We start from the raw sequence: 14960 nt of genomic DNA on the forward strand, positions 1-14960 counted from the left end.
AAATCAGTGCAGTCACCAAGGTGCCAGCGCTCATATGGGGGCTCCTACACCAGCAGTGTGGGAGTCTCCAGCCCAGAGGGGACATGTTGTCAAAGCAAGAATGTAGGAAGGCAATGGCAAAACTGCATTCCAAGCTCTGCTATGCCAAATCCTAGTGCTTCTCACCCTAAATCTGTGTCAGCTGAAGGTATAGCAGCCCGTGGGGAAGTCCATTTCCTGCTCAAATGTCCTCACATCTAGTTCTCTGCAACAGCTAAAATACTGCCTTGCACAAGGCACTTCCCATTCAAACATAAAGTGCGGAATATTCACAGCATGCAAATCATTAGTCTAGAAGCTCTGCCACCAACGGCTAATTAACTGGAGGTGCTGTAATGATCACATCTCGGGGAAAGGCTATATATGAGCAGTGCATGAGCAGAAGTCTCCCTTCAGCGAGCTGCTCCATTCAGAAAAAAAGCAGTCATTCTGCAAATGCTGCTCAGAGGAACCAGCGTGGTAACCTGTACAATTGGAACTTACCATGCAATTCTTGCCCATACAAACAGCATGTATGCAATCATAAGAGGGTTGCGAAGTGAGATGAATGGATCATTTAGCAGCACCCAAATTAGCATGTGAGTGAAAGCAGAGATCAAATGTGAGATCTCACAAATCCACAGGAAGTGACTCAAGAAATGAAGTATCGGGTAAACCTTCAGCTACCGTGTCTGGGAAAGGGTGGCTGCTCACCGCTGGGATGTGAAATACACTCTAAGTGCTGGGACCAGAACACCAAGCTCCCAGCACCAACATCAATGCACACACCCTAGTCGTCCACAGCAGGATGTGCATTACCATGATCTTTTAGAGATGGGATTTTAGTGACGGGCTTCTCGCCCTGCTGCGGCTCTGCGGGAGGCAGCAGCTACATGCTGTGCTCACTGCTTCACACGTATCCATGTGATGCTGCAGCTGAACACTGAGGAGCATGGAGTTAATGAGGAAGTTAGGAGCCTGTGTAATCCCAGCATCATTTGAAGAGAAAAAAAAAAAGGCAGGGAAGCCCCCAGCCATGAAAACCTAATATGGTGAGACCACCACAGCCATGGTCCTGGTCCCACCTCTGAAGGATGCACTGCTGCTCCTCAGGGTAACCACCCCACAGGCCATGGAGCTTGCAGAGGCTCTCGCCTCCACCATGCTGCTGGCACACAGTCCATCCAGTTTTTCCAAGTTTTCACTTCTGTTCCTGAAAAGAGAACTGATGCCGTCGGAAAGTCGCGAGTGCAGCAGCAGACATCTTCCCAACGAGGTGCAGAGGCCGAGAGCGGGACAGACAGGTCTGCCGGGACTGCTGGGCGGCAGCAGAATCATACATTACCCACAGACACCTTGGGCCTCATCATGAGGCTACGGGCCTCATCCCGCACCCACGGCGGGATTTCCACTCGCCCCGACGCCTTTCAGCACACGCCAACCGGGCTTACGCGCCTCCTGAAGAAGCGCCTCGCGGGTAAGGCCCCGGAACGAGGGGTCGGCGCCCCGACCTCGATCGGGGCCGGGCCGCGGGAGCCGGGCGGGGCGGGGCGTGGGGGGCGAGGCGAGGGGAGCGGCCGCACCCCGCCGCCTGCGTTTCGCTGCGGGGCTCGGGGGGCCGGGCCGGGGCGGGCCGCGCCGCCGCGGGGGAGGCGCCAGCAGCGGCCGCGTCCCCTCCTTCCTCGCCGCCGCCGCGGCTCCCTCCCTCCTTCCCTCCCTAGGTCCGGCGCTGCCCTGCCCGCCGCCGCTCGGCAGCGCCGCCGCTTCCTGCCGGGCCCCCCCCCCCCCTCCCTTCTCCGCCGCCGCCCGCGGCGCCCCGCCATGGCGTGAGCGCGGCCATGGGGCTGGCCCGGCGCCGCCGCCTGCCCCCGGGCGCTGCGCCGCTCCCCCGGGCCCGAACCCCGCGCCGCCGCCGCCGCCGCCGCGCCCCCGCGGCGCCCTCCCCGCCGCCTCCGCCGCCTCCCCCGGCCGCCGCCCGCCGCCCAGCGCGGCCGTAGCACCGCCGGACCGCTCCCCCCCGCCCCGCCCCGCCTCAGCCTCCCGCGCCGCCGCCGTCCGTCGGGCCCGGCCCGGCCCGGCGCGGCCGCCAGCCCCGGCCCCGCCGCGGCGCGGCCTCCCCCGCCATGTGAAGCGCAGGAAGATGCGGAGGCGCAGCCCGGCCGCTCGCGGCGAGGGATGAGCCGAGACGGGGAGAAGATGACCGAGGACGCCTACCCAGACGAGTGAGCGGGGGAGGACGGGCGGGCTGGGGGGGGCTCTCCGTGTGTGTATGTGTGTGTTTGGGGAGGGGGGGGTGCCGCTCCGTGGCCCCGCTTGGGGCTCCCCCCGGTACCCCCCCCACCCGCGGACGGACGGTCGGTCGGACGCACGGACACGCGCGTGCGTGAGCGCGCGGCCGCCCGCCCGCACATCCGCCGCCATTTCGCGCTCCCCCCGGGCCGCGCTCATTTGCATACCGCATCTTCATTCATAAAAAAAAAAAAAAAAAAAAAAAAAAGGGAGGAAAAAAAATAATAATAATAATAAAAAAATATCCCTCACACCGCGACGTGTGTGGGTGAGGGGGGGGCTCCAAACCTCTTCTTCCTCCCTTCCCCCATCCTAAAAGAAAATTATATATTTTCTGTTGGGGGTGGGGGGGAAGGGGGATCGGCCTGCAGCGTGGGGGCGGCTGTGCCCCCGGGACTCGGAATTTTTTGGTGGCTTTCTTTTTTTTTTTTTTTTTTTTTTTTTTTTCCGGGGGGGGGGTCGGAGCCCCGCCCCGGCTGCCGTTTTGTGAATAGGAGGCGGCCGTCACATGACGCCGCATTCATAAATCCGGTCACCGGCGGCCGCCGTGCTCTGAGGCCCCCCCCCCCCCCCCCCTCCTCATCCCGGAGCTCGCGTGTGCGGGGAGCGGCTCTCAGACACCCGACCCCTCTGTAAAAACCCCCCACGCAAATAAATGGCGGTGCGATGTGTGAAGGTTGTGGTGCAGAGCTGTGGGCTCGGACCCCGCGCGTTCTCATCCCCAGTTTTGCCTCGAGGGTTTTATGACAGCCGGGAAAAGGAGGCACTGAGCACAGTGCTGGGTGGGTGCCAGGTGCCGTGGGGAGTTTGGGGGCTGTTGGGTGTGTGGGGCTGGCACCCATAGCATTGGAAACAGTAACTGGCCAAGGAAATGGCCTCTGCCTGCAACACTTGTATAAGGAGGAGTGGTGGTTGGGGCACCTTGTAGCAAAGAGGCTGTAAAGCCGCGTTTCTGCGTCGCTTCTGACATTGTGGTTATTTTGAAGTCAGCGCAGTTCTGACAGGAGAAGCTGGGTTTCTCCTGCTGCTGCTGTGGAGCAGGATGGGAGGGGTGGTAAGCTCGCTTCCAGCAGACCCCTCGGAGGGCTCACAGTTCTCTCTCCAATGGGACGGCGCAGAGGTGGCTATGTGCAAAGCTGGCAGCTGCTGAGGGATGTGGGCAGCGGGCACGGTGGGGACGGCTTGCTGATTGGGCTAGTTGATCTTAGCGGTCTTTTCCAACCTTAACGATTCTATGATTGCACCCCGCGCCCCAGGCCTGCACTTGCCAGCCCGTTGGTGGGCATTGGGGTGAAGGACGCTCTGCATTGCAAGTGGAGGCCGTGTCGGAGCTGCTGCCCTGATCTCGGTGCTGCTGTGGGTACCGCTCCCTCCCGGCCCTTCCCTGCGCTGATGGATAGCACTGCTGCAGGTGACTCATGCGCCGTCCTTCCTGGCGGCGGTGGGTGATGTTTTTCAATCTATGTGGTGTTAGAAGAAATAAGGATGGGCCCTTTCCATAAGTTTGCTTGGGCTGTCGGAACAGCGGCAGCATCGCGTGCTATTTGCCCCAGATATCTGGCTTTGATTTGCATAGCTCTTCTCGTTTCACTGAGTGCACTGTGAACAAATGTTAAAAGGCAGATTACAGACGAAGCACCGCAGCCAGCGTGTGTTTAAAATCAGTACGTTGTCTTTTTCCCCATCGTTGGCTTTTTTCATTTTGCTTGGGGAGCTTTTCTTCCATATTTAGAGTGTTTGAACCATTTGATGAAACCAAAGAGGAGTGAGATGAGGCTCCGGCTGCACAGGCTCCTTCATGACTGCACCATTTCCGATCGATACCCAGAGGTCGATTTGTCATTGCTGGAGGATGTCTTGTTCTGCCCCCCGGGCTGCGTGCTGCCAGGGACCGGGCGATCGGCCGGCGTGTCGCGGCTGTATTTCTGGCTGCGAGTGGGAGGATTCAGCTGAATCGGAAGGCATAAAATGATTCAGTTACGCCCGAAGGCGGCCGCGGCACATCATTACGATGCAGGCTTCCAAGAAAGTCACAGGAAGTAATTAAATGGAAAAGGTCAGAGAATGAGGAAGTGTCGCTCCGCGGCGTTTCGGGATGGAGCTGGGAGCCCTGTGCCGGAGCTGGGGTGGGAGCTGCAGGCATGGCTGTGGCAGTGAGCTTATTCCTTCCAGCAAAGGGCATGGAGCTGAGCTGCTGCCCGGATCCCACCTCCTTCCATGGCTGCTTCAAGCACTCACCCCGCCAACGTAGCACTTTGCCCTTTACACTGAATTTTTTATTTTTTATTTTTTTCCCCCATTTTGCCCATTACTACTGATTTTTCACTGTTATAAGCCATCCATTCAGCTAGCTGTGTTTTTTTTCCTTTTCTTTCAAGCTTGAGCCAGAGAGAAAGGCATGGGACATACTTTGTGTCATGACATTATTGCTTGCAAATAGGACAGGAAATGAAGGGTTGCCAAAATATAACTGTTTATTTCTTGGCCTGAAAACACGGCTGTTTAAAATACTACATGTAAGTAGCTGCTTTGTTCGGTTACTTGGAGAACTTGCTGTTTCTAAGGGAATAATAGGTCTGTCGGATGGAAAAAGGGAAAGAAAAAAAAAAAGAGAGCACCCTTTCTGCTTCTGTCTTGGAAACAAGTTGAGAAGCAGCTGTAGATAGAGAGATTTTGGTGAGGGTTTGGTTGGTTCACATGGAGAAGGACCTGGGGAAGAGGATTGTTCTTTAGCCCAAACCGTCAGAAAACCCCAATCCTGTTCTTGGCTCAGAGAAATCTGAAAAACTTGCCTTTGGGCCAGAAAGTGGGTTTTTCAGCCAGAAGCAGCGGGTGATGGATGGTGCTTGCCCGTGGCATGGATGCAGCCGGGAGCTGCTTCGACCTGTTTCTGCATCGCGTTGTAATCTCGACCTGGCACACTCTCTAGCGTGGGTTAAAAGGTGGCTTTATCTACCCGCTTAATTAAATCCCGAGGCTGCAAACAAAAGCACGTTGCACAGCAGAGGCTCTTCCTTAACGTGGACTTGCTTGGCTGGTAGCTGGCTTGAAACCACAAAATTGTTTCCTTGGGGCCACCAAACCACAGGGAGATGGCGGTGGTTGTCATTCTCCAGGACGAGGGTGGAAGGCAGGAGCTCAGGAAAGAGAGGCAACGTCACCGCTGGCTCAGTCCCTCCATCACATACATGCTGGTATGCTTGAAGAATTGATAAATTCAATTCCCTTTCCTCCAGCAGAATTGGAACAAACGGTCCTCTAAGATACTGAACCTGGGAGAGATACACTTGTCAAGCTCTGGATATCGTTGTGGTTCTGTGCAGGGTGCTGGATCCCAAAAGAAGTGTCCCTGCTGGTGAATTCCACCCATTGGATGGCTTCACTGGGGTTCTGCAGAAGTGCAGATGCTGTGGCCCACTGGCTGAGGTGCACCTTGCACATTCCCAGCTGCTGAAACCAGCTTTGGCTGCAGGAATTGTTCCTTTCACTGTGTCCATTGAAAAATGTACTTTGTTTCCTTTCTTCTTCCTCTTTTCTCCAGCTTGCTTAACACTAGAAGATGATCCTTCTGGTGAGAGATGCTCAGGGGAAGAGAGAACAAAGATGAGTAAAATCCTAAGTACAGCTCTAGATACTGCACTGATGATACATGCCTTCTTCAGTGTGCAGAGTGTTTGGTATTTTGGAGGACTTAATGCTCCTGAAGAGGCATGGAAATGAAAACAAAAGTAGCTGGATGGCTTGTAGTATGAGGGTACAACTACCTTGCTTCTGCCTGTTGCAGTTGCAACCTGCAGTTGCAGGAGACTCTGATGTGTCGGTTGTCAATGGAGGGAGCCCAGAACTCGTTATGGATGGGATCAGCATGTTGGTACCTGTGTGCATCGCATCTGTGCTCTGTGCCTCTTCTCCTTAAGTCAGACAAGCAGCTGAAGTGCGATGCTGGCTGCCTTGCACAACAGAAGTAGGTGCTTCCCCTTAAAAGCAAGCTGTGTTTTATCAAAAACAGTATTACAAAGTGTGCTTTCAGGGCTTCAAAGATATGTGTGCCAACAGCCAGCAGGTTTTACCTGTTGCAGAAGGTTTCGGGGAGATTTATCCCAAATTATTATTTTTGTCTCCAGCCTCCTTGTTCTTAGGCTCTTTGAATAACTTTCTTTGACTTTCTTCACTTGCAACTCGCACTTCAAGGACTGTTTTGGTTTTATTCCCCCCCCTCTTTGTTCTCAAATCCTGTGCTGTAATCAGAGGAGAGATCTTGAGGCTGTCAGCTGAGCCCAATAGCTGATGGCTATTCCATCAAGGAAGGAAATTTCTTCCTACTGGCAAATGTGGGGAGGAGGAGTTGCAGGGCTCCATAGTAAAGCTCTTTTTTCGTGTGTATGTATTAAACATCCTTCCAAAAGTAATGGTAGGACTTGCTACTGTGTACATCTCCCTAGGAACAGAATTGTGTTTCTTGCAGGTAGCAAGTACATTTCCCCCCCCCCCGCCCTTTTTTTTTTTTTTTTTTTTTAACAAGAAGGTCCCTCTCATCTCTTCTGCTAATCTGTGGGAAGTGCGCATCGATATCTCTGAGAGACATGCTGTAAAACCTGATGGTGTTTTTTATGTAGTCCATGGGGGTGAAAGGGCCATGGTGCAAATGTGTGCTTGAAGGGGCCCGTGCTGCTCTGTGGGGACACATGCACATTGTGCACATGTGCTCAGATCCCAAGGAAATCCAAAATGCTTGGGCTTTAATTGTGTTGTGCATCTGTCCTGTGTGGCTACTTTTGCAGTCCCTAGGCCATTCATGCTTTTATTTATTGGTTAACTCACTTGCTGGTGGAGAAAGGCTGTTTGGGAGGACAAAGAAATCTATCATGTCTGCTCATACATATCATTTTAGGAGAGATTTCCCTTCTCTCACTGTGCCGTGAGATGTGGGGGCAGCGCTGGCAGCTGGGGTGCCTGCTGTGGGTCCCTGCAGTGAGAAGTGCTGCCCTGAAACCACCCATCCCTGTATTGTACTGGACACAAGCCAGGGGCTCAGCTCAACCTCCGTTTGCTGTATTTCTTCTGCTAACATGCCTCGACACTCCCACCTGGCTTTTAAGTTCTCATAAAGCCAGCTGGCTGCTTACGTGGCTCCGGAGTAGAAAGGTATGCCCCCAAGCTGATAGATATAAATGTGCGTGTGTGCTTGGGCCCCTTGTTTGCGGATCTGTGCAGGAGTGTGCTGTGGGGCCAAGGAAGGAACAACTTACCCAGCTGTGGACATGGAAGGTGCTTTTGTATTTTCCTCAAGTCAAGGGGATGCAGTAAGGAATTACTGGAAGATGCAAGTGAGGTTGAGGAGTAAACTCAGCTGCTGCCGCAGGGCTTCTGCATCTGGCATTGCAAGTTGTTTACAAACAGTCTGGTTCTTCAAAATTACATGGAGATCTGAGAGAATCAACGGCGCTTCTCCAAAGCATGCTTGGAGTTTATTTCAGCTGTTTACTTCAATTTTGTTCACAGAACCAGGGAAAGGTTGAAGTGGGAAGGCACCTCTGGGTCAATCAGGCCCAGCCCTGCTCCAGCAGAGCCACCAGAGCAGGGTGTCCAGGGCTGTGCCCAGGGCCATGTCCAGGCAGCTGCTGAAGTTCTCCAAGGATGAGACCTCACAGCCTGCTGTGTGCCTGTCTCTGTTCTCTTTGCACACAGGTCAGTGGATCCCCTTGAGGCCTTCTCCAGGCTGCTCACCTCTCTCTGCCTCTGCTCACAGATGTGCTCCCGGCCCTTGGTCATCTTCGTGGCCGTCTGTTGGGCTCACCAGTTTGTCCATGTCTCCTGTACTGGGGGGCCCACAAGTGGCCACCAGACTTTGGCTCAGTCCTGTAACACAATTCCTTTGACACACAGGCCTTTGCATCTCCCCACTGTTTGTCCGTGCCGCCTGGATAGGGCCCACAGATGGAAGTCCAGCAGCTGGATGGGAGGTGAGAGTCTAAACCCTCAGCATTTCAGTGCCATGGGTCCTTGCCATACCAGAGAGCCAGGGAGCAGAGAGTGTGTTCCTTATGTGCATCAGCACCATTGAGCTCAGGTTAAATTCACTGTGCTCCAAACTGTGCCTGCAGCAGGATAAACCTCAGACAACTGGATACGGGAAGATGCTGTGACCTTGTAAAATATGGCAGATTTCTTCTGGTGGGGGAAAGAGCCAGGTCCAGCATTGTCAGACAGCAGTGCATATCCCTGCGTTTCAGAGCTGGTAGGCTTGGCCTTTTTAAAGCACAGGTATAAATTACATTACATAAAAACCACTGATACTTCAATGATGTGTGTTGGGTTTTGTTGTGCTGTGTTTTTCACTGTTTTTTAACATTCATGAAATTACAAAAACTATCACTGAAGTTTTATGGTGCTGCCAACATAATTCATTCTTAGCTGCTAGTTGGCATGGGAGGTGCTAGGTTGGTTGCAGCCAGTCCTTGCTGTATGTCTTGCTGCTGGATGCGTGCAGTTAGGTGGCTGTGCAGACAGAAAGGTTACCAAGCTGGAGGGAGTGCTGAAATAGAGCAATCCCAGTGTTTGCACTGCCTCAAAGACCTGCTTTTAGAAAGGTATTTGGTGTTCAGTTGACGTAGGAAGAAAACCTAGTGCCAAGCTTGCTTTCTGTGGTTAAAATCACTAATAAAAGGCTGCAGGGTCATTAACCACTAGAGCTGCTTAAGAGAAAAAAATCTTGCTTTTTTTTTTTTTTTTTTTCCCTTTATTTTTCTGTAACAATTTAGTGTTTGGGGATGTAGTACAGTGTAAGAGTTCAAATGTTAAGTGGCTGGAAGCTTTTTAAGGAATGGTGAAGATGAGCTTTTTTCGCTTGTTGTCTGAAGAATGCAGTGTAGAAAGCTCAAATAGCTTGATGCGAAACTCTAATAAAGGAGAGAGAGAAAGGAATCTAAATTTGTTTTAAAGGTGTGCTTAAAAAAAAAAAAAAAAACAAAACAAAACAAAACAAAAAGTACCATAAGTTCTGCAGACAAGGATGACATGCAGACTTTTCCAGGAGAACCATGGCAACAGGAGCTGCCCCTGTTCCCTTGCTCCCATGGCTGGGGGAGCTCAGGGTGCCGGTGAGACCCTCACATCCCGTGTGCTCCGGGGGCCTCTGGGTGAGGGCTGGGGGGGAGGCAGGCCGGGGAGGAGCCGGAGGCGTGTGCAGAGCAGGAAGTTCTAGAAATACCCTCTGTAAACACTGCATCCTGCAGGAAGGGCGCCTGAGCCCAAATAAACCGTTTCCCTCTGTCTTTCTACATACGCACAAACTCTGCAGCTTCAGAGGAGCCTGTCGGATTGGTGATGTGTCTCATTATAGAGAGCCTCGGCCAAGTTAGGGGATAAAACTTCCTGGGTCAGCAGGCTTGTTCATCGCGATGAGTTCCCATTTTTGGTTAAAATGCTTGGAAACACAGCGGTGCGTGACTTGGAGCAGAAGCAGGCAGGGGGAGGTGGGCACTTTGTCCACTCGATTCGATGCAGGCGTACAGAGGGTTCTTCCCCACCTTAATGCTGTGTGTGTGTGTGTGTGTGTGTGTGTGTGTGCGCAGAAATGGCTGACAAGCAGGAGGGAAAGGGGGGGGGCAGAGCAGAAAGAGCCTCTTTTGCTGCTTGGGATTGAACTGCAGAAGGGTTTGTAGCTTGCTGGGACTGTCCTGGCGCAGTGCTGTGCTAGGCAGTGCTAAAATACCTGCAGCTGCAGCACAGTGGGTTCTACTGAACTTCTGTGTTTGCACACTAAAAATACTCTTGCTTTTCTCCTGATTTTTTGATGCTAGGTCCTAGAAACGCTTCTGTGCCCAGAGGCTGAGATGTGGCTGAGGTCTTCCATCCAGCTTCGGGGTTGGTTGCTCTAGCGCACAACTTCAAAATCACAGCCCGTGAATGCAAAAAAAAAAACAAACAAAAAAACAAGAAACAAACAAACAAAAAAAAACAGACTGCTTAAAACATCTGCTACCACCCATTCATTCAGCTTCATTCTGCAGGCAGATCTTTAAAGAAGGTCACCAAAGTAAATCTCCAGAGAGGGCAGAAAAGACCCTTTTCTACCTCAAACTCCCATAAGTAGCAAAAAAGGCTGTTCCCCAAAATCAACAGCCATGTGAATTATTCCAGAAATGCTGTACAGGCAGCTTAAAGATATTTAAATTGAAGCATAAAAAGCTCTGAGTGACACGTCCTATTTAGCAGGAAATATTTCTACTGACTATTGCTGGTAAGGCTTTTTTTTTTCCTTCTCCTTCTGTGCTCTATCTCTAAGGAAGTGTGGGCTACTTTTATCAGAGTATTGGTGGAATAGCTTCCCCAGCCTTTCATAAGGTCGGATAAAAAAACAAACACTCCTCCTCATGGGAAGGAAGGGATGGGGAAAGAAGGGTGTTTTGTGTACACTTTCCCATTCATATTTTAAAAGGTAAATATATAAACTTCTGGAGCCAGAGCCGCCTAGCTTATGCAATTGTAAGAGTTGAGAACAAGAAGCTTAATTGCTTTCTCAGTGCTTGCTTAAAGTGGAAAATGAGTGAGTGCTTGCTGCTCTGCTGCTGCTTCGGTAGACAAAATGTGCATCAAGGTCTCTGGTGACTTCAGTGATATGGTGACTGAGTGCTGACTGCAAACATACGTAGGGTTTGCATGTTGATTGGGCGGAGATGACGCAGTGAACTTTGTGTTCCTGTGCTTAAATTTTGAGATTTCAATGAAACACGACTACTGTGGAGGCTTTGTCTTAAGAAAAAACCAGTTAAATGTTGTTAGACCGTTTCCCTCATTTGCTTCCTCTCTGCTGCAGGAATAGAAGGAATAATTTTTCGTGAGACTGTTTGCAAGGTTGTGATTCTGCCTTTCCAAAAACCCTTGACCACAAGCCAGATAGCTGGATCCAGCACTTCCACATGGATGTATCTGGTAGGAAAAGAGTTGGGCTGATTTATTGCTTAGGGTACGAGTAGTTGAGGTGGGACTAGAAATTAGTCTTCCCACTCAGACCTTCTCCAGGTGGTTCTCCTCCACTCACGGTAAGCCCTGGTTACCTTTTTGTGCTGCAGATATTTAAAGCAGTCAGATCTTTTAGTCCAACTCTCCTAACCTTGGGTGTGCAGCAGGCTGTCTTCCACAGTTCCCTTCTTTGTATGAGAAGGGAAATGCCTAAAACCCAGTAATGCCCGAGCATCCGTGGAACTGGTGACAAACAAATCCAAATTAATGGCCGTAGCACAGGATAGCTGCCTCCTCTCTGGAGAGCACTTTTGCAGCTGCAGCAACTGCTTTTACCCTGTACACAAAAGAGAGAAAAGCATCGGCATCATCCTTGGGCTTGGCGTGTTTTGTCTCTGGTGGGATTCTGAAGTCATTTCCTTGCACGCGTGCCACTGGGCAGGTCTGTGTGTCCGGCCAGAAGGGCTGCTGTGACAGGATTTCAGGGGAGGTTAGCAGGGCTTCCTCAGGGGGTCCTTCTGTCTCCTCTTGACTTGAGAAACCCAATTCCCGTCAACTCAGTGCATGCTCAAAGGACGTATTTTGCCAGCATGCTCCTATGTCAGTAAATAGCGCATATGGCGTGCTTCTTCCCAGTATGGCATATTAGAACACAGTAGGGCATAGGATTGTCTTTGAACACCATGAAGTGTTATCTGGAGTTGTTCCTTGTCCAAATGCACTGCCCATTCTCTTGCCACGTAGCTGTGCTGTGTGCATCTGCAGAAGGACGACCCTTCCCCTCCAAGCTGCCATGGAGGATCTTGGCTGCTCCAGCGTGGGGAGCCTGGATCTCCTCTCTGATCTGCCATCTATGGAACAGTTGGGAATAATGTGCAGCATACGCTGAGTGTCTCAGTGAAAGCCAGAAAGGCTCTTTCAGTGGACTTACATGGATCCAGCTGAAAACGCTGCTGGTGTTTGTGAGGAACATGTCTGTGCCTGGAAGAGGTTGTCTCTTTGGATGATTAACTTTGTCTGGCCTTCAGCTGTGTGCTCTGAACCGAGCGTCAAAGAGAGATCCTTCACGTCTTTTCTCATCTTCTTATGGAAGTGACAGCACAAATATTAGGATGCCCTAAAAAAAAAAATTGATAAATAGCTCCCAGCGTTGCTTTTTAGTAGTCAGTGCTGGATCATTTTGGAGTATGTATGGAAACAGGCATCTGTGTGTAACGAGGCTGGTGGGGAGAGATTTGTTGACATAATTGCTGATGGGTCAGCAGAAAAAATACTACTGTACTGATTTATTCCAGCTTGTGGTTTTACAAACTGCCATGACCTGAACTTGGGCCAGTCAGGTCAACCTTTGCTTGAAGGGCCATGGGCAGGTGGTGACTGTTTTCTTGGAGCAAAGGAAGTGAAGTGATTAAGCCTAGCGGTGTGCTGTTTTCTGGCTTCTGGTGGCACATGGATTCCAGACAGGACAGCAGGGATGTGCTGTTGATTCTAATCCCAGCCGCACGCCTTTGTTATGAGAAGGAGTCCTATGCTGTACACAGCCTTAAGCAGATAGCTGAGAATGGGTGACCGAGACGTGAAGGCTGGCTGGGCTGGCGAGGAAATGCACAGGGCGTGGAGTCCATGGTGCAAAGAAAACAGTACAGTGAACAATGCCTCACAAAATTCTGGACAGAAAATATATCTAAAAGTTTAACAGCCTTTTGTGGAGGAAGTGTCACACAAGCTCCAGGAAAGTCCTTCTGATGGGTGAGGAACACAAGCTCCAGGAAAGTCCTTCTGATGGGTGAGGAGGCAGGAAACCAGGTAGGGTTTTCCTTGGGTGGCTCAAGTGGGCATGTAGGGAACCTGAAAGCTGAAGTTGAAGGGACTGTGCACGTTCACAGCAATATTTTATGTTTAACTTTGACTGAAAACTGTAGTCCTTAAAATTTGGGAACCTTTCAGAAATACTGAAAGGTTAAAATCCTGCCTTTGTATATTCATTTTATTTTGGAACATCTTGAATGCAGGAGCTTTTCGGCAGGAATGTGGCTTTGTCATTCATGATCTAATTGAAATGCTAAGTACTGACCTCTTTTGTACTGAAGGAAAATATTTGCTGCTATATGTGGTAACTTCCCATTGCAGGTTAGCCTTGATTTTGTCAGCCTGGCTTGTTGCAAAGCTCAGAAGGTGGTTACCGTCTTCCCTCTGATCGAACACACACAGACAAGCGTGGAAAAAGTCTCTTCTAGGTTGGGCTTTGTGGCTGTTTGTACAAAAGCACGTGCCAGCCTGGCATGGGGTTGCAACAGCTCAAGTATGGGTTTTGCAGTGAGTTTCTTCAGTATGTCAGTGCCTGATCTTCCATGTGTCACTTCAGTAACATAGGTGCCTGGACTCTAAAGAGGTCCTTGTTGGACCATGGCTATATGGCTTTGATTTTCTCATTTTCATCTCTTACACAGGACCAACACAGAAATGAAATCATTTGCTTTGCTGTAGGCACAGCAGACACACATCATCATAACCAAGATGGATTTGGTAGCTTCAAGCGTCATTGCATGGTGCAGCAGTTTTGCATTACATTCTCTATGGCTGTGGCTCTGATTTTGTGAATGCTTTTTGCCATTTGGTGCTTCTCTGTGTTACAGATGCATAAGTTAATCCACCCATGTCGTGTGTCGGGACCGGATTGTGGCAGGGTGGATTTTCATTTTATTTTTATTTTTTAGGCAATGTGCTGAACACATTCCTCCTCTCAGCTAAAATTAAACCTTCTCCCCACCCCAAACAACTCTCCCACCCATGGACTTCTACCATGCAAGGCATGAGAGACATGCAGAGCACACCGTAGGTTGGCACAGTGTTTCAATTAACTGTTGAATGCTTCAGCCTGGTGCATGTCTTAATTAAGCTTGAAGAGATAGCTTGCTCCAAGGTGAATAGAAAGCTTGCCCTAACAAGCACTGGGATGCCAACCCCAACATTACTCCGTATCAAAGGAGAAGCTTAACTTTAGTCTTATAAATTAGCATAGATGTTTAGTGCTGGGACTCTGGGCAAGGGAGCGAAGATCCCAAAATCCAAAGGTTTGGTAAAAAAAACAATCATTTGGTAATGATGTGAATTCTTTTCTCAAATGGTTAAAGGGCCAGCCTGTAAAGGAGAACATTCCCTTATCTCCTTCTCGCCAGCTGGAGCTCCTGCCTGATCCTGCCTGCTGCTTGCTTGCCAGAAGATCACGAGGAACTTCTAGGAGTGAGATTTTTGGGATAGTCCGTGTACCATCCTCCATACTTGCAGCAGCTGCTCGTTGCAGGCATGATGGACCTCCCCTGGCAGCAGAGCTCAGCCTCTGTGATTGCTGCCTTGGCTAGGTGGAGAGTCTGCAAGCTGAGGATGTTGTGGACGTTTTCAAAACCATTTGATTTTTGTGTGCAGTCTTGGACACCACGATATAAGGATGTGAAACTAATAGAGAGCATCCCAAGGAGAGCTGTGAAGATGGCAAAGAGTCTGGAGAGCATGGGGAGTGACTGAGGCCCCTGGGTTTGCTCATCCCAGAGCAGAGGAAGCAGAGGAACCACTAAAGCTTGGAAGGCTGCACTAGAGACAGCATGTTGCTCTGCTGTCAGAGTGTACCCAAGGTTTTATTGTGTGTGGTGGTGTTTCTCCATGCTATTTTTATGTGATCTGAATAAATG

The 14960-nt window shown here is 50.7% G+C and overlaps 1 protein-coding gene across 1 annotated transcript in view; it reads left to right on the forward strand.

Moving 5' to 3' along the window:
• Positions 1-2193: 2193 nt before the first annotated feature.
• SPRED2 (sprouty related EVH1 domain containing 2) overlaps positions 2194-14960 on the forward strand; it is a gene marked incomplete at both ends in the record, with an annotated part of 48371 nt that continues 35604 nt past the window's right edge. The window contains one exon of the mRNA XM_079550896.1: positions 2194-2240. Within this exon, the coding sequence (XP_079407022.1) occupies positions 2194-2240 (47 nt within the window). The remainder of the gene's footprint in view (positions 2241-14960) is intronic.

This window comes from Tetrao urogallus (assembly GCF_951394365.1).
Source record: "Tetrao urogallus genome assembly, chromosome: 2".
Taxonomy (NCBI): Eukaryota; Metazoa; Chordata; class Aves; order Galliformes; family Phasianidae; genus Tetrao; species Tetrao urogallus.